The 20,124-nt window shown below is 44.8% G+C and overlaps 1 protein-coding gene across 1 annotated transcript in view; it reads right to left on the bottom strand.

Moving 5' to 3' along the window:
* The window catches only part of Dph5 (diphthamide biosynthesis 5), a 38,922-nt gene extending 19,948 nt beyond the window's left edge, over positions 1-18,974 (bottom strand). The window contains exons 1-4 of the mRNA XM_045138347.1: positions 18,843-18,974; positions 18,502-18,666; positions 12,900-13,024; positions 2,381-2,489 (exon numbers count right to left, since the gene is read on the bottom strand). Coding sequence (XP_044994282.1) covers positions 2,381-2,489; positions 12,900-13,024; positions 18,502-18,636 — 369 coding nt within the window. The 5' untranslated portion in view covers positions 18,637-18,666; positions 18,843-18,974. The remainder of the gene's footprint in view (positions 1-2,380; positions 2,490-12,899; positions 13,025-18,501; positions 18,667-18,842) is intronic.
* Positions 18,975-20,124: the final 1,150 nt, after the last annotated feature.

Genomic DNA, 20,124 nt, shown 5'->3' with positions numbered 1-20,124 from the left:
CCTAGACTGTCCTGTGTCAGCTACATCGCTTCTGAGAATTTAGCCAAAGGATTCGAAGTCAACTTATCGCAGATCAATGTTCACCGCAGCAGTGTTCACAACGGCTCGTACTGACCAGGATTTTGGATCCAGGGAGAGATCAAATTCCATAAAGACGCTGGAGATCACAGGCCCATGGACCCCGACTTTTGGGTCCTTTGTCCGAGGTTAGAAGGTTGAAAATGCAGTGTCAGAGAGGGATAAATTATGAATTATAAGGTTTATTTTAAGGGAGAGTTAGGATCTAGAGGGAAGGCTTGCAGGAAGGCCCAAGCCAAAAAAGAGATTCTCCCCCTTACTCAGCTGGAAAGCGGGGGGCCAGGATGGTGAGAACGTCCAGCACGTACAGAAATCTTCAGGGAAAAAAGACCCCCCACCCACCGAAAACAGGGCTGGAAGGATTAGAGAAAACTCGGAGTCAGTTAAGATTCAGAGCTTAAGGAGAGAAAGACATCAGGAGCAAGGCAGGAAACCGTCCAGCCCAGGGCTCGGGAAAGCATGGGGACAGAGAGCCGGCCTGCCCCGGCCTAGGTGACCAACACACACGGACTCAGACAGACCCAGAGGAAGAAGGGGGACCGAGAGGCTGGCACGCGCTGTGCTCCTTTGTATGGGTCAGACATCCCACTAAGATGAACCTCCTCTTCAGACTCGTGTGTGGAGGGGTGACCCGGTTGGTGGGTGGGCTCAAGAGGCTGCAGGAGGGGTCCGACCCCCAGGCATGCTAAGCGGAGGGAGAAGCAGGAAGTTGCTGGTTGCTGCTTCGGCTATCTTGAGTGAGATGGGGGGGTGGGAGGGGGCGCAGGGGGGCCGGGCTCCCTGCATGCTAATGTACCGGTAATTTGGGACGCTCCAGATCCTTGTCCCATGAATTTGAAGAATGAAATCCACGGACCAGAGGAGAAGGTTCAAAGCAATTTTATTATATTTTAGAGCTTTAGGAGGACAGAGAGACAGAAGGCTTAAACCTGGAAATAAGAGAAGGAAGCAGGGTGGAGTTCCTGCCCAGGGAGGCAGGAGGGGTCTGAGAAGCCCACCTCGAGACTCAGGTCGGGGATTTTTACGGGGCGTGGCCACGTGAGGAGGACCAGGTCGGCAGGTTACTATGGACCAAGTCCAGACTTTACAGCTTTGCCAATGATCTTAGATAAGGACCAGAGCTGCTGTGTCTAGGAAGGGCGCAAGCTTAATCTAGAGATCTTTCCTGGAGGGTGGAACATCCAGGTTTCTGCAAGCCTAGTGACATTTCCTGCTTTGAGTCAAAGATTAAAAAAAAAACATTCGGGCTGGAGAGATGGCTTAGCAGTTAAGCGCTTGCCTGTGAAGCCTAAGGACCCCGGTTCGAGGCTCGGTTCCCCAGGTCCCACGTTAGCCAGATGCACAAGGGGGGCGCACGCATCTGGAGTTCGTTTGCAGAGGCTGGAAGCCCTGGCGTGCCTATTCTCTCTCTCTCCCTCTATCTGTCTTTCTCCCTGTGTCTGTCGCTCTCAAATAAATTAAAAAAAATGAACAAAAAAAAAAAAATATTTAAAAAAAAAAACATTCACTTTTGGGGTTCTGTTACTCTGCCAATTTTTGTCACCTATCTGTGGGTCACAGGAAGGCAAGCTAGCATCTTTGTGGACCTCTGTCTCTGCCTATAAAAAGCTGTCTTGGCCTATTCCCCATCATTACCAGAGTTAAGGTTGAACAGTCTGTGCCCTGGCTGCCCTGACAAACCAGGGTAGTCTACCTGCCCTCAATAAGCCAATTAAAAGAACCAAATTAGGACTGGAGAGATGGCTTAGTGGTTAAGGCACTTGCCTACAAAGCTAAAGGACCCAAGTTCAATTCCCTAGGACCCACATAAGCCAGATACACAAAGTGGTACATGCATATGGAATTCGTCTGCAGTGGCTAGAGACCCTGCTGTGCCTACTATCTCTCCCCCAATTAAAAAAAAAACAATAAAAAAAAAAAACAGCTGACACATCTCTATCACACCTTCCAAGGCTCATGGTCCATTGCAGAAAAGGTGGTGAAAAGAACATAAGAGCCAAAGGAAGGGCAGGACTCCTCACAGTGTGCTCCTCCAGACACAAAATGGCCTGGATATCCATGACCTCACAGTGCCTGACACTACCTACACAAGACCATCATAAGAGGAGGAAAAGATCATGACATCAAAATAAAAGAGACTGATTGAGAGGTGGAGGGGATATGATGGAGAGTGGAGTTTCAAAGGGGAAAGTGGGGGGGGGGGAGGCGGAATTACACGGTTTCTTGTCTACAATTATGGAAGCTATCAAAAAAATCAAAGAAAATAATTTTAAAAATTAAGAAACTTCCTTTGTAGCATTACCTGTAACCCACAGCAGCCTACAGCATTCATGATGGAGGCATTGTGAATGACTCGGTAAGGGATCCCCAACTTCGTGGCTCTCAGAATAAGGTCACTGTGTGTTGTTGCCCTGTACAAAGGAAATGGCACTGAGTATTTGGACTGGCAAAGCTATCCTCTTGTATGCCCGCAAGTCAAAGAGACGATTGTTTTTCCTCAAATTCTGCTAGGTACCTGCATACGTCTTTTATCTAGGATGTCTAGCAATGCCGTCCAAACCTACCCACATCCCTTACACGGTAGAATTCCCACTTCTCCAGCATCAGCTACTGAATAAAAGGGAAATTTACTTATTCCTTGTCATGACAATGTCTGCTCAGAACATTTGTGGAACGCAAGCTCAGCAGTTTGATTTTTTTTTTTAATTTTATTTATTTAGGGCACACAGGGCTTCTAGCCACTGTAAACAAAATCCAGACAGGTGTCAACTTGTGCATCTGGCTTACATAGGTACTGGGGAATCTAACCTCAGTCCTTAGGCTTCATAGGTAAGTACCTTAACCAGTAAGCCATCTCTCCAGCACCAGTCCTTGATCTCCAAATCTCTAAATTCCTTTTGAAAATTTTAGTTGTGGGCTGGTGGGATGGCTCAGCAGTTAAGACATTTGCCTGTAAGGCCAAAGGACCCAGGTTCAATTCCCCAGGACCCACGTTAGCCAGATGCACAAGGGGTTGCATGCGTCTGAAGTTCGTGCGCAGTGGCTGGAGGCCCTGACGCGCCCATTCTCTCTCTCACTTTCCCTCTTTCTCTGTCAATTAAAGAAATAAATATAAAATATCAAGCTTACTATTTGTTTAAAAAAATTTTAATTGTATTCATGAATATAATGTGGCATATCAGCATATACATATTATGTGTAAGGATCAAATTAAAGGTACATATCTGTCACCTCAGGCATCTGTCACTTGTGATGTAACATTCAAAACCTTCTGTAGTCCACTTTGAAATATTCAATTGTCATCAACCATAGTTCCCCTTCTGTGCTACAGAGAGTCAGAATTAGTCCTATCCTAACCTCCTCCAGAACCTTCTATCATATCATTTTTCTCTCCTCCCTTCCCCACACCCTTCTTCAGCTCTGGAAACCAGTACTCTAAACCCTACTTCTTTTTATTTTAAAAAAAATTTACTTATTTGAGAGACAGAGAGAGAAGGGGTGGGGGGAGAGAATGGGCACACCAGGGCCTCAAGCCACTGCAAACAAACTCCAGACGCGTGCTTTACCATGTGTATCTGGTTTATGGGGCTTCTGGGGGATCAAATCTAGGTCCTTTGCCTGCACAGGCAAGTGCCTTAACCATTAAGCCATCTCTCCAGCCCACCTAACCTCTACTTCTTATGTATAAGCTTTGTAGCTTCCACGTATAAGTGAGGACCTTATTATTCTTAAATTTTCTGCTTTATAGTTCAAAATTATGGCAAGACTAGACAGACTAAGTTCTTCATTGCTGCTCTTTTGGAGGACCTGGTTTTGCATTTCGAAACACAGGGTGGAATAACAGCCTGTTCACAGCCTGCCGGTCCTCTGTTTCTTCAAAACTGTGTGTGCTGGAATTCTACTTGGGGTTTACATCTGTGCAGCAACTGGTCTATTTACAACTGTTCTCAGTCTAGTCAGTAAGCATAATTAGTGCATGCAAATGTGTGTGTGTGTGTGTGTGTGTCTCTGCTCCGCTGCCTTTCCTTTTTGGAAAAAAAAAAATCCTTAAGACTATCATTACATAGGCTGAGGGTGAGAGAATTCATATAAACATAAATTGAATACTGCGGCATGGAAACACACAGTAATTTAGCATTGCGCTATTTCAAGCTTTTTTCTATCTTGATAGAAATGCCAAGGCCTACTGGGGAAAGCAACATTAGCATGTTTGGGAAACTACTGACAAACAAGCTGACTCTGTCATCGGGCCACTGCATACCAAGTAGGAAGACCAGGGACTTGGCCCCGCAGGCCAGCCCAGAGTAAAACTCCCCACTGGGGAAGCCTGTCTTTAATCCCACAGATAAGATTATCATCAGGATTTAGAAATACACTTTAAAAAGCAGCATGGAAGCCAGCTGTAGAGAATGCCTTCAATGTCACCTTGAGTGGAATCTCACTACTTAACACTGAATGTATAAGAAAAGTGAATTAGTTCACTACTTGGCAAGGGTTTTTTTTTTTTTTTTAATTTAAGCAGCTTTATGGGTAAATTATTTGAATACATGAAAAGAAAATTTGGTTTACAGTTTTATCTCTATCATAAATTCATTTGAAATTATCAGACCCATGCACACATGCATGCACACATACAGGCACACATAATCTCTACATGTATGAATTGAGTCACAGGCCCAAAGTAAAGGAAATTTGTTCTAACAACATGCTTGATAACTGGAACTGTTTTAAAGGCAAACTGGAAGGAAGAGGTAAAAAAAAAAAAAGAATGAATGAAAGCAACAAAATCAGAGCACATGAAGATGCCCGTGGGACTAGGGGAGGCCCTGCATGCATGTTTTCTTAGACGGTTTATTCGATGGCAACGCTGGCTTTCTCTCTCCAAGGGTTGCCATGTTTGGCACAGGTAGAGCTGTCAGTTTGGAAATCTGCTGATGTTCCCAATTCCATGGTAGAAATTATACCCTCATGAGCCATTAGAAGTACTGTAAGTTGAAAAATAATTTGCCAGTATGCTTTATGTGCTATAAAAATATATTTCTTTAGGGCTGGAGAGATGGCTTAGCGGTTAAGCGCTTGCCTGTGAAGTCTAAAGACCCTGGCTTGAGGCTCGATTCCCCAGGACCCACGTTAGCCAGATGCACAAGGGGGCGCACGCATCTGGAGTTTGTTTGCTGGAAGCCCTGGTGCACCCATTTCTCTCTCTCACTCTCTCTCTCTCCCTCTCTCTGCCTCTTTCTCTGTCACTCTCAAATAAATAAATAAAAATTTAAAAAAAGAATTAAAAAAAATATGTTTCTTTGCCCAGTAAGCACTTCTCTTAATGTTCATACCTTTATATTAATGCTACTCTCACTTTTGGTAGAGAATCTTCTCTTTTCAGATGGCAGTGACCTTGGGATGACTCAGAAGTCACCATGGTGCTGGAAAGAAGTGACAGAAGTGCTCAGCACTGCAATATCTCTATCACACCTTCCAATGCTCAGGGTCTATTGCGGAAGAGGTGGCGGAAAGAATGTAAGAGCCAAAGGAAGGGTAGGACTCCTTACAACGTGCTCCTCCAGACACAAAATGGCCTGAATATCCATGACCTCACAGTGCCTGACACTACCTACACAAGACCATCATAATAGGAGGAAAAGATCATGACACAAAAATAAGAGAGAGACTTATTGAGATTGGGAGGAGATATGATGGAGAATGGAATTTCAAATGGGAAAGTGTGGGGGTGGGGAGGGAGGGAATTACCATGGGATATATTTTGTAATCATGGAAAATGTTAATAAAAATTAAAAAAAAAAAAGCTGTGATGGCACATGTCTATGATTCTTAAATTTGGGAGGGGGCTGAGGTAATATCAGTAGTTTGAGGTCACACTGGGGTACTAAGACCTTGTCTCAGAATTAAAAAAAAAATACCCTCAAACATGTTGGCCATGTCTGTGAAGCTTATTTTTGGATTGTTTGTTCTGTGTCATTTGTCTAAGCATCTTTTCCTCATATAATGCCATGCAGTCTTGACTACTTATTAGATATTTGCGGCTTAACATCAACCAGTGTGACTTCCCACACTTTGTTCTTTTTCAAAAACATTAGCTTTTTTGCTCATTTCCTTCTCATATAAAGTTTATATAATTTTGATCTATGCCTATAAAAGATATTGCTGAGGTTTTGATAAGAACTGTGTCAACTTGGGGAACTATATACTATGTTGCTTTGTAATTAATAAACATGTCTTTTCATTTATGTAAAAAAAAAATAAGAGAGAGACAAATTGAGAGGGGGAGGGAATATGAGGGAGTGGAATTTCAAAGGGAAAATTGGGGGGAGGGAAGGTATTAGCATGGGATATTGTTTACAATCATGGAAACTGTTAATAAAAAAAAATTATAAAAACAAAACAAAAAACAAATGAAATGAAACAAAAAATGTGTTTCTTCATTTAAAAAAATACTTATTTGCAACAGGGAGAAAACTGCAGATAGAGAAAACAGGTAAGGGTCTCTAGCCACTGCAAATGAACTCCAAGTGCATGCGCCACCTTGTGCATCTGCCTTACATGGGTCCTGGGAAATCAAATTGAAGTCCTTTGGCTTTGAAGGCAAGAGTCTTAACTACTAAGCCATCCCTCCAGCCATTTGGATTGTTTCTTTATGGTAGGTTTTCCTAAATAGGTCTGAAAGTTAAACAAAAATGTAGAAACAATCTGGCATGGTGGTATACTCCTTTAATCAGAACACTTAGAATGTAGAGGTAAGAGGATTGTCGTGAGTTCAAGGCGAGCATGAGACTATATAGTGAATCCCAGGTTAGCCTGGACTACAGTGAAACCCCACCTCAAAAAACCAAAACAAAACAAAACAAAACAAAAAGTAGAAACAGGAGTTTGCAGTGGCTGGAGGCCATTTTCTCTCTTTTTCTTCCTCTTTCTTTCTCTCTCTCTCTTTTTCTCTCTCAAATAAATAAAAAAAAAATAATAATAAGCAATCCAAAAGGTGGAAAAGTAGAAGAAAGAGAGGAAATTGGCAATTTGTGTCACAACAGTTTCTTTAGTCATACAGGAGAAAAGCATGGGCTACTGACAATGCAGACAGAACTAGACACAACGGAACACTGGTCAAGCGCGGTACACAGGGGAGGAATAACCCAGCCGCGCACATTAGGGCACAGAGGTGACTGGTACATAGATATGTTTGTGTGTATAGTCCACACACAACATAAGCTGAAAATTATTTACATATATAGTTAGAGATCATATTAAACTGCAGAGTGGGTTGGGCATGGTGGCATAGGCTTGTAATCCCAGCACTGGGGAGACAGAGGTAGGAAGATTGCTATGAGTTTGAGGCCAGCTTGAGACTAGAACGAGATCCAGGTCAGCCTGAGCTAGAGTGACCCCTACTTAAAAAAACAAACAACTAAGCCGGGCGTGGTGGCGCACGCCTTTAATCCCAGCACTTGGGAGGCAGAGGTAGGAGGATTGCCGAGAGTTCGAGGCCACCCTGAGACTACATAGTGAATTCCAGGTCAGCCTGAGCCAGAGTGAGACCCTACTTCGAAAAACCAAAAAAAAAAAAAAAAAAAAAGAAAAAAGAAAAAACAACAACTGTAAAGTAGAAGAATGAAACAGAGCCATCAGCAGAATTTACTGAATGACATCATCACTCAACCTCCCACATAGGAAAGCGCAGATTACCTGACACTGATTGTTCATGTGACTAAGCCAGGTGGACTGATGCTGTACTTTTAAAAACTTATTATACATTCTTTAAAAAAAATACTAAGCCGGGCGTGGTGGTGTACACCTTTAATCCCAGCACTTGGGAGGCAGAGGTAGGAGGATTGTTGAGCCTACCCTGAGACTACAGAGTGAATTTCAGGTCAGCCTGAGCCAGAGTGAGACCCTACCTTGAAAAACCAAAAAACAAACAAACAAAAAAAAAAAAAACTAATTACTTATGGATGGATCTGGAAAGGATTATACTAAGTGAGGTAAATCAGGCCCAGAAAGCCAAATGTTGCATGTTCTCACTCGTATGTGGATCCTAGCTACAAATGTATACACTTGTGTGTGAGCTGAAACCAAAAATCAGTATCAGAGGCCCATAAGCCTTACGGGATAGTACTGTGCATATGTAAGTAGAAGAGCAGATTACAGGGAGGGGAAAGGCCTAAGCAAGGTCAGGGGGAAAGACTGTATAAAAGAAGGGTGGGGGAGGGTCAATCAAATTCAAAAATATTCTGAATAAGACATATGAAAATCTACTTTCTTGAATAATGGCACGCCCAGAAGCCATAGATTGTTAATAGAAAATTTTCAGTTTCAGGGATGGGATACCTTCCAGTGAGTTGTTGGCCAGGAAGGTCCCTGTTGCCTCCAAAACATTACAGGCCATTGCCAAGGCCCTCAGTTCCCCATGAGCAAGAGATGGTCAGACCCTATTGCTAAAGACTTCACATGCCTGACAGGCAAAGTCACTGAGAAATCCAGCTGGTGCTGAGCAGAAAACCTTCTCCCTGTAGCCCAGCCAACTGAAAGCTGGAAAAAGCTGCTCTGTATGCAGCCTTATGGGAGACAGAGTCATCAGCAGTGAAAACAGTGGACACTGGAAGCCTCACGTTTGGCCAGACAGGCCAAATGACTGAACGAGTGCAACAGTGGCATGTCTGCTCTGGGGAAACCAACTGCTCTCAAATTGGACTGAAGTCCCACTCTATGGGAGGTAATACATGCCTGGTACTGAAAAGCTAATCAAAACCCTATGGCAGGGGAGGTCATGAGCCTTAGGGGTATAAAGCCTGCTCTTGTCTGGATAAACATATATGTTGTTCTCACTAAACTGCCCTGAAAGCACTGCACTTAATGTTCGTACTCATATATTAATACTACTCTCACTTCTGGTTAGAGAAGCTTCTCTTTTCAGATGGCGATGACCCAGAAGGCAACATCGTGCTGAGAAGAAGGGACAAAGAGGGTCCAGCACCAAAACATCTCACACCCTCCAAGGCTCAGGGTCCATCGCGGAAGAGGTGGCGGGAAGAATTTAAGAGCCAAAAGAAGGGTACCACTCCTTACATACAACTGTCCAGACAGAAACTGTCCTCAACATCCATGACCTCACAATGCCTAGCAATACCTACATAAGACCCTCTAGGAGAAATGATGACGACATCAAATTAAATGAGAGACTAATAGAGAGAGGGAGGTGATATGAAGATATGATGGAGAGCATAGTTATGAAGGGGAAAGTGGGGAGGTGAGGGAAGTACCATTGTTTGTTGTCTGTAAGTATAGAATTTATCAATAAAAAAAATATATTAAAAAAATTTTAAAGTAAAATAATAAAAAGTAAATAAAACTAACTAAAGGTAAAAAAAAACTTATGTACATTCTTAAAAATATATTTATTCAGGGCTGGAGAGAGGGCTTAGCGGTTAAGCACTTGCCTGTGAAGCCTAAGGACCCCGGTTCGAGGCTCGGTTCCCCAGGTCCCACGTTAGCCAGATGCACAAGGGGGCACACGCGTCTGGAGTTCGTTTGCAGAGGCTGGAAGCCCTGGCGCACCCATTCTCTCTCTCTCCCTCTATCTGTCTTTCTCTCTGTGTCTGTCACTCTCAAATAAATAAATAATTAATTTAAAAAGAATATATATATAAATATATATTTATTCATTTATTTATTTGAGAGAGGGAAAAGTTATTTTATTTTACTTTAATAATTTTATTGTGTTTCATTATGAGAGAGAAGGGAAAGGGGAAGGGGGAAGAATGGGCACACCAGGGCCTCTAGCACGTATTCCAGACATATGTGCCACCTTGTGCATCTGGTTTACTGGGGAGTTGATCCTGGGTCCTTAGGCTTTGTAGGCAAGCACCTTAACCACTAAGCCATCTCTCCAGACCATTTTTATTTACTTGAGAGACAGAGAGAAACAGACAGACAGAAAGAGAGTGGGTGTGTTGGGGCCTCTTGCTGTTGCAAAGGAACTCCAGCCATATGGGTCACTTTGTGCATCTGGCTTTATGAGAGACCTGGGAAATTAAATCAAGGCTGTCAAGCTTTGAGGATTTGCAAGCAGGTGCTTTTAACACCTGAGTCATCTCTCTGGCACTCATGTACATTCTTTAGAGGACTGCCACTTTCCTTTCGGTATCCCGGATGACGAGGCAACGTAAGATTACTGGAAACAGCGCTGGCCAGTGACGACGGTTTCACACGTTGCCAGTGCGCTCAGCACGACTGAAAGGTGCGTAGAAAGATGACCAGCTTGATGCTGTGTGCGTCCCTGCACAACTGAAGACAGTGGAAGAAAAAGAATATAACTGAGCACCCTGAACAATCTTCCTGTCTTTTCATGTGCTTTACTCAAATAAGTAGAAAGAGGCTTAAAATTAGCAAGGAGGTTTGGTCAAGATCCGAGCATGAGTCTCAGTGTCTTGTTGCTCGGCACGGTTTTTCCTGCTTTCACCAATTTACTTAAGTTCCAATTCTTTGGGGCCTGATTCAACTAACAGACACACTCTGAGCACAGTTGTTCAGGCCTGAAGTCCCAGTCACTCAGACAGCTGAGGTAGGAGGCTCACCTGAACCCAAGTGTGCAACGACAGAGGGGCTGCATAGTAAGACATCCTCTTAAAAAGTTAAACACTGGGGCTGGAGAGATGGCTTAGCCGTTAAGCGCTGGCCTGTGAAGCGTAAGGACCCCAGTTTGAGGCTCGATTCCCCAGGACCCACGTTAGCCAGATGCACAAGGGGGCGCACGCGTCTGGAGTTCATTTGCAGAGGCTGGAAGCCCTGGCGTGCCCATTCTCTCTCTCTCTCTTTCTATCACTCTCAAATAAATAAACAATTTTTTTAAAAAAGTCAAACATCCCAGAATGAAATAAATCACTAATTAGTTGAATTTAATGCCTTATTTCCCACCACCCCATTCTCGGTTATTCTATGCCAACAGTGACCCAACAGTAAACAGGAAAATAACTGCAGTACATTAAATATTCCGTAAGTCAGAGTGTAATACAAGGTTTTAAGGGATTAGATACTGAGACAGGAAAAACTGAAGACTGTGAAAAGAGAAGCACTTAGCAGGGAAAAGGACAAGAGTAGAGAAGACAGCCTAGAATATAGTAAACACATAGTCCTAAGGAAGCTACATTTAGCTGGGCGTGGTGGCGCACGCCTTTAATCCCAGCACTCGGAAGGCAAAGGTAGGAGGATCGCCGTGAGTTCAAGGCCACCCTGAGACGACAGAGTTAATTCCAGGTCACCCTGGACCAGAGTGAGACCCTACCTTGAAAAATTAAAAAATAAACATAAAAGAAAAGAAGCTACATTTGACTAATTAGGAACCAGGCATCACTGGGAGGTGCATGCTACAGGAGCAGGCAGGAAGAACTACTTGACCATCCTTGCTACACTGTCTCAAAAAAACCCAACCAACTGATTAAAAGCAACAACAAAAGGGGATTCAGAGTCTCTGTTAGGAGGCTGGAGCGGTTAAGGCGCTACCCTGCAAAGCCTAAGGACGCATGTTTGAGTCCCCAGGACCCACATAACCAAGATGCACAAGGTGGCACATGTATCTAGAGATTGTTTGCAATGGCTGGAGGCCCTGGCATGCCCATTCTCTTCCTCCCTCCCTCCTTACTCCCCTCCCCCGCTCTCTTTCTGCCTTTTTCTCTGCTTATCAAATAAAAATAAATAAGCCAGGCGTCCCATCACTGGGGAGGCAGAGGTAGGGGGATTGCCGTGAGTTCAAGGCCACCCTGAGACTCCATAGTAAATTCCAGGTCAGCATGGGCTAGAGTGAGACCCTACCTCGAAAAAAAAACAAAACAAATAAATAAGTGACTGAGACCACTCAGCCATGTGTCTGTAACAGTCAAAGTACAACACACTGAGAAGACTGGTCAGGGAAAGGTTTCCCTATAGAAAATAGGCTCGAGGCAGAAACGGCCAGCGTGATCATGAGAAAACCCTGCACAGGAGTTAAAGTTATTTTCTAGGCAGGGTCTTTCATTGTCCTGTCCCACTGCCAAGAAAACTGAAGGATATCGGTACTATAAATTTTTGAAGAGGTCTTAATTTGATAGACGACAGTGTCAGAGGCTAAAAGAAACTATTTAAATATTTTACAATGGGTGATTACCCAGTGGTATTTGCAATCAGATACAATGATGACAAAGACTCTCTGGCCCTGAGTACTGACATAAATTATTTTCTTTATGACACACACACACACATGTATCTCCATTGTTTTGAGAAAAATCCGTGATGCTAGACTCGGAGTGATTTAATTGTCCTTGTGTTCCTTAAATCTGCGACATAAATCTTGGGCCAGCAGCTGTGGACAACAAGACCTCCTGTCTGCGTGGACATTCGAGATTGATGATGCCCAGCGAGACAAGGGGAAACCCATCTTCCCGGTAATGAGGAGGAACAGAGCTCCCAAAGGAGACGAGAAATTGAAACCAGAGGCCTGATGTGATAAATTCAAGGCAAGGCAAGTGACGGCACTACTGCCAAATATTACATGTGACAAAAAGAAAAGGGAGAGGAGAGCCCTGAACAAAGGCAGCCCAAGGCGCCTGCAGTTACCCACAGCACATGGCAGGTGCAATTTTTTTAATAATCTAGTGGCTTGTTGAGTAATACTACACCTAAGGTATTTGATGCCTTCCATCAGAAGCAAAGAGATAAACCTGTAATAGGATGTGTGAGAACAACTTTACCAAAGAAACTGTCTTCACTACTCTTAAACATGAACGTAATGGTACAATTGTTGCTGGTAAGTTAACTCCAAATCGGGTACTGGGACTTACCCAAACGGGTCACCGACCACCAGGAACGCGACGTCACTGACATCAGCACCCTTTAAGATGGCGTCTGCTTCCTGCTCCACCTCTTCTCGGTCAGCAAGAATCAGCGATCTTCCATAAAACTCTTCCTACAATTCAAGTTCAATGTCAAAATGAAAGACAGCGGGTGACCATTTCAACACGCATGCATGTGTGCGCGCAGCTCTGTCTGGGGCTACTGGGAACCTTGGCAACCACCCAAACACAGACCGTTCCATGCATCTCATCAGAGGGCCAGCACTCTGCATCATGTTGCAATTAAACTCTGTCTTTGGGGTGATCTTAATATCCCAAGAGAAGGCAGACTTCTTCACATCTGAGGCCTCTAAATTTGGCTCTCATAGACCAGGCAGAACAGTAAAGATGAAGAGAATATGTATGTATTCATAAGCCCTATCCCAGAAACATTAATATGGAAAATATTTAAGAAAAATAATATAGATATATAATAGTTTATAATTTATGAAAATTTTTATGGAAAAAATCTAGGATGGTAAGCTGACTAAAATGAAAGGCAACATCACTAAGAAATAAAATTATGATTTATCTATGTACAAAACCAGTGAACATTCCTACGTAACTGCAAGAAAGACAAATTTAAAACTCCACGGGCTGGCGAGATGACTTGGCAGTTAAGGCCTGCACAGCCAAAGGACCCAGATTTGATTTCCCAGGACCCACGTAAGCCAGACGCAAAAGGTGGTGCCTGCATCTGGAGTTCATTTGCAGCAGCTAAAGACCCTGGTGTTTCCATCTCCCCCCCCTCCTTCTTTCTCTCTCAAGTAACTAAATTAAATAAATAAAAAATAAAAATAAATAAAAACTCCTGGTAACAAGACAGACTCACGAGGAAACTAACTGAACTCTAAATGTACAGGAAGATTCCATACAAAGGCTTGGTGTGTTAATCTCCTGAAGTTCAAGAAGTCCAGAGAACACACCAAGGAGACCAAGGAGAGTGAGCTACCGAGCTGGTGGTGATGTAGTACTGGTTAATGCTGTTGTTTATGCAAGATCATGGGTCTTATAACTGATTTCCCATGGTGTGATATGCAATTCAAATGGTGAGAGCGCGGGTACACAGATGAACAGATTTGCTCTTACATGCTGAGAAGCCTGAATCTTTAAACAGCAAAGGGCTGCTGGCGTGGAGGGACGGCTGCTGAATGTACAAATGATTAAGCATCCAGAGATAAAATCACTACAGCTCCAAACTGGCAATTCTTTCCCAATACTTAAATAAAATCTGTTTCTCTAATGAAAAAAGTACCCTAATTGTCTTAAGTTCCCTATGATGTTTTTTATAAATAGAAATGCTTTCTTTAGTTTTACTTTTACTATGTACTTTTTTCTTATTTATGAATCATCTGTTTTTGGTTTGTTTGTTTGCTTTTTGGCTTTTCAAGGTAGGGTCTTGCTCTGACCACAGGCTGACCTAGAAATCACTATGTAGTCTCAGGGTGACTTCGAACTCACAGCCATCTTCCTACCTCTGCCTCCCGAGTACTGGGATTAAAGGCATGTGCCTCCATGCTCATTAATAAGGAATCTTTACATGTGTTATTTTATGAGTCAGAAGACTTAATAGTTGCAAATCAATAATATTTATGTATCTAAAGGAAAATATGTAATAACTGGAAACTAAAGAAATCCATGGCCTTTACTGAACTAACGTTTCCTAGGAAGGACCAAGAAGCCACAGGCCGCTAGTTTAAAGCTTGCAGTAGGCCTATCCCATTCTCTATAAATAACCTAAGAGAAGACTCTTAGTACCCTTATCATGCATCATTCCATACTTATCACTTATTCTGGCTTGGCAAATAGCTTACTGCCTCAGACGAGCAATGTTCAAGACATACACAAACATTCCAGTATAATGACAGCTGATGCTCTTGAAAAAAAAAACACACACACACACACAACAGGGCTGGAGAAATGGCTTGGCGGTTAAAGCGCTTGCCTGTGAAGCCAGAGGACCCAGGTTCGGTTCCCCAGGACCCACGTTAGCCAAGGCACATGCATCTGGAGTTCCTGTGCAGTGGCCGGAGGCGCTGGTGCTCATTCTCCCTGTGTCTGTCTCTCCTCTCTCTCTGCTTGCAAATAAATAAATAACTTTTTTTAAAGCCTTACTAAAAAGCAAGTAATAATAGTAATTAAAAAAAAGGTGTGAGGCAGGATCTCTGGTTCGAAGTGTTGTTCCTGTGGTGTTTGCCAGGTTAGCTGCCTGCAGGCTTCGGGAAGTCTCCTGGCTAGACCTTCCATCTCACCGTCAGCATGCTGAGAGGATGGGAGCCTTCGACAGTACGTGCTTTATTTTATGGACCTGGGGTCTGAGCTGGGGTACTCCGGCTTGAGAAGCAAGCTCTTTATCCACTGAGCCATGTCCCTCTCCTCCCCAGTATCACTTTCAATTTGGATCATAATATAAACAAAAGCCAAAGAGAAGTTTGACATTCCTTTTTTTTTTTTTTTTAGTGCTGGGGATCAAACCCTGGGCCTCATGCACACCAGGCGGGCACTCAGCCACTAAGCAGCGCCTCCTTCCCAGGACTCCTTACTTTACAACACAGCCAGCTCAAAATCCAGCCCCAAGAGATCTGCCCTCACGCGTGTTCCAACAGGAACGGAAACCAAGAACTGTTCACATTCGAAACGGCTTCTTGGAGTTACGTTCACGTTGCAGGGACACGGCACCCAATCCTAACCAGCTGATGGGAGGAAAGCGTTGATTTTGGCTTCTAGCCTCTAAGGGAAGCTCCAGGCCGTGAACGGAGGCCTGACACTCCTTCCACAGCAGTGAGGGGCGCCGGCAGCAGTAGGGCAGACTCGGACCAGGGGTGCGCTGGCTCTACCACCCCCAAAGCCTGTCCCCAGCACCAAAGCTCCTCCAGCAAGGTTCCAGCTCCCAAACTGCGTCCAGCTGAGAACCTAGGGTCCAACATCCATGACTTGGGCTGGAGAGATGGCTCAGCGGTTAGGCGCTTGCCTGTGAAGCCTAAGGACCCCTGGTTCGAGGTTCGATTCCCCAGGAGCCCCGTTAGCCAGATGCACAAGGGGGCGCACGTGTCTGGAGTTCGTTTGCAGTGGCTGGAGGCCCTGGCGCACCCATTCTATCTGCCTTTCTCTCTCTGTCTGTCGCTCTCAAATAAATAAGTACAAAGAAAAAAATCGAAATCCATGACTTTATGGGGACATCTGACCCAAACCACCCCACTCATACTACTGAAGTTGGTGAAAATAAGCTCTGCACTGCAGGAAATAAAAGACCTTTTCAGTTCTTTCTGGACATTTGATTTAGCTTCTTCCTCTCACTACTGTTACGAAATGCCATTTAACTCTTTCATTATTATGCTTTCTTAGGTGTGATGTGAATAAATCATGAAGCACTTGTAAATGAAGACCACAGCTCATGTGTTTTTGTACAATATACAGCTTCACTACACTTGCAGAAAATGCCTAAAGAAACGTAACTTTCCTACCTAAAAATTTACTCTCTCTACTTAATTTTATTTATTTATTTGAGACAGAGAAAGAGGCAGATAGGGAGAGAGAATGGCTGTGCCAGGGCCCCCAGCCACTGCAAAGGAACTCTAGACGCGTGCGCCTCCTTGTGTATTTGGCTTATGTGGGTAGTGGGGAAATCAAACCTGGGTTCCTTGGCTTTGCAGGCATATGCCTTAACCACTAAGCCATCTCTTCAGCCCTCTAATTTTCTTTGGTTGGTTTTTTTCAAGGTAGGGTCTCACTCTAGCTCAGGCTGGCCTGGAATTCACTCTGTATTCTCAGGGTGGCCTCGAACTCTCAGCGACCCTCCTACCTCTGCCTCCCGAGTGTTGGGATTAAAGGTGTGCACCACCACACCCGGCCTCTAATTAATTCTTGAATAGGGAATATTACCATTACTACTACCTGTTAGGCATTTTGAAAATAGCTGACAATGTAAGAACAGTTAAAACCTTGGATTTCTTTTGCAACACATATGGTGTTCCTTTTGGAAAATCATGGCTGATTAAAGCACAGGCTCACTGTAGGAAATAAATGCTCCAAGTTTTTCACTGTGAAATCGCTACCTCTGGTTAAGAACAGACTGCATACATAGATACACAAGCATATGCCACCAACAATTTCTTTTTTTAATTAAGTTTTCAACACAGGTTGAAGTGTGTCTCCTCCCTTCCCCATTTCCTTGAGGGCCCTTCTCAGCAGGGTTACTGGAGTCTCTGGGGGGGGGGGGAGCTGTGCCTCATGGTGTTTATATCCACCTTGTGGCTTACAAACTGCCTGCGCCCTCTTCCACAACAGTCCCTGAGCCTCATGCCAACAATTTCTAAAGATTGCTTAGACAAGAAAATGTAGAAACAAAGAGAGAGAGAGGAAGGAAAAGTGAATGTGGTCAAAGCCGAAAAGACTCTGAGATTTGGCAGGGCAATATAAGGCATGAATGTCTTCACACCTTCCTTGAGCACAGATAAGATTCACATAAAGTGAATGATGCTCTATGCAAAGTTGCTCAGGGAAGAGCATGAACTGAACTGAGAACCTAAGAGGTTTTCCTCAATCACTCATTAGAGACGCACACCTCCATCATCCGGAGGTAAAATATCTTGATTCCATCCTAGGACAGACAGTCAGCAAATCAGAGCCGGTCACACCAGACACAATTTTTATCCTAAGGCGTGGCCAATTGGAAGTGCAATCCTTACTTCTTTCTCCGAGATTTTAGAGTAACTCTGTTAAGAGATCTTCAGAATTATCTGAGTTGTGAATCCAAGAGGAGAAATCTGAAACTCTGTAGATCACTTTTTGAGTGGGAAGACTTGCAAAATTTTTAAATCCATTCTCTCCTCCCATAACACATCCATCAGTCTTTTAATCCCCCCTCCCTCCCTCCCTCTCTCTCTCTCTATACACACACACACACACATTCTACCTGGAGTATGACAATCTGAAACTGATCCATCCTCTAATATTTACTAAGCCCTTAATGAGGGCCAGCTAGATGTATAATACACCAACAAATCCTCTGGTTACTTAATCCTAGGCTCTTGTGGGAATTCTAGCCTTACTGGGAGATGTCTACTTAAAAGGTAAGATCTCTTTGGATATGTTACAGGCAGAAAGGCGATCACCACTCCCCAGGGGAAATACTTCAAAGGGCGAGGCTCTCAGATTGCTTTCTGAATATATAACCAACTCATTAAGGCTTATGTCAGCACCTCATTAGGACTCAACTCACAAAGATATCTTGGCGATCTCATGAAATAAGGGATTTTGATAACTATTCCCCATGAGTGTAAAATAACTTTCCTTTTAAAAAAAAAAAATTACCAAAGAAAGCCACAGAATTAGACTTGTAAAATAGGACAGGCTACCCTTTCACTTTTCCAAGCCACTGCATTGGTGTGTGACTTCCTTTTAGGTACTTCTCAGATCTTTAATGAACAGGGGGTGTGTGTTTTTAATGGCCTTTAACAAGCTGACTCTTAAAAACTCGGTTCAGCCCCGTGTAGGGAAAAATCAGATGCTAATTTTCTCCCAAGAGGCAGGAGCAATCTTAACCACCTACCAGAGCTTCCTTGCCTACAGTGAGGACTGAGGTGTAGGCTTCCAGGTACACTCGACTGCAGCCTCTGACAACGTCCAGGCCCTTGACTGTGATGTCTTTGGCATCTCCCAGGCCCAGGCCGATCAGGTAAAGCATGTCGAACACGGGGAGGGGAAGGAGGGAGAGCTGCAGGACGAGACGAACAAGAAGTCAACATCAGCCACAGGCACCGAGCTGTCCCCTCAAGTCGAGGGATGTGGGCGAAAACCGAGGCACCACCACACGCAAAGACACGCGAAGGACCTTAGGTCAACGCCTAAGCATGGAAAATGAGGGTTTTAACCCCGACTCGGTGCAATTACCCGCTGGGAGAACCGTAGGCGGTGCGGGGAGAGATGGGTGGGGGCCTCCCTGATCGCTTCTTTCTGGAAAAGACCCTCGGAGTCTGAGCAAAGCCAGGGACCACGCCGCCGCCGGCTTCAGCCACGGTGCCGTAAAAGGCGTCGCAAAAGGCCGGCGTCTGTGCCTCGCTTCACGGCTCGCCGGAGGGGCGTGGCCTGGGCGGGCGTGGGCGTGGCCTGTCCCGTGTGGGCGTGGCCTGAGCGGCTGTGGGCGCGGAGTCGTGGCGGAGGCGCGGGGAGTGGGAGCTGGGGCCGAAGGTCAGAGGGCACCCCGAGTCAGCGGGCAACCCCCCTCTCTCTGGGGAAGGACCGTGCGTGCCCACGGCCCCCGCAGACAGCGGTTTGCGGCGTCCCCCTCGGGGACCCGGGGTCAGGGCGGAGGTCGGTTTGCGGCGGCCGCGCGAGGAGGGCCGATGGGCGGGGAGATGTCAGGAAGGGGGTGGGGTTCTCTTTTCCCCGAGGCTCGGTGACTTCTTCCGCGGGTTTGTCCCCGGGACAGGGTGCCGGAATGTCCCCAGGCGTCTTGCCTTCGTCATCCAGCACTCCGATCTTCCTGAGTCTGGAGAAGTTACCTTTGATGAGAGACCTACTGCCCAGGGACGCCTAGGAACTGCGCGCGGTGACAGGCCTCGGACTGTGTCAGCGCTGAAACCCCGATGCTCTCTGTGCTAACAGTGATTAAAAGAACAGAAGTCCAGGCCGGGCGCGGTGGCGCACGCCTTGAATCCCGGCACTCGGGAGGCAGAGGTAGGAGGATCGCCGTGAGTTCGAGGCCACCCTGAGACTGCCTGGGTTTGAGACCCTACTTCAAAAAAAAAAAAAGAAGAAGAAAAAGGAGATCACAAGGATGATTGTTACAAAGCGGCCGATTGCATTAATCCCAGTATGGGAAACGTTTGTTTTGGTTGAAGATGCCCTTCCCAAATTCTCGAGCGACCGCATCTGAGTCCAAAGCAGTTTTCATTGCTTATCTTTGGCGCAGTGTTGGTCCAGACTTTTCCTTCAGTGCAGTGGGGTCTTCTTGCCCACCCCACCTTCCCTAAGCCTGGACTTTTCCCCCTGGAGAGTTCCATCTATCCTTAATACTTCCTGCTCTTTATGCCCTCTCCGTAGCTATTTCTGTCTGCTCTCCTTACATTGATATATTCCTTTCACCGTATTTAAGAAATTTCAAAAGTAAATGAGTCATGGATGTAAATGTAAGATTTTAAACTATAACAAAAGAAAACGTAGGAAAACGTAT

This window comes from Jaculus jaculus, chromosome 19, assembly GCF_020740685.1.
Source record: "Jaculus jaculus isolate mJacJac1 chromosome 19, mJacJac1.mat.Y.cur, whole genome shotgun sequence".
Lineage (NCBI taxonomy): Eukaryota > Metazoa > Chordata > Mammalia > Rodentia > Dipodidae > Jaculus > Jaculus jaculus.
The sequence above is the reverse complement of the archived record's forward strand: the minus strand, read 5'-3'. Positions and strand labels throughout refer to the sequence as shown.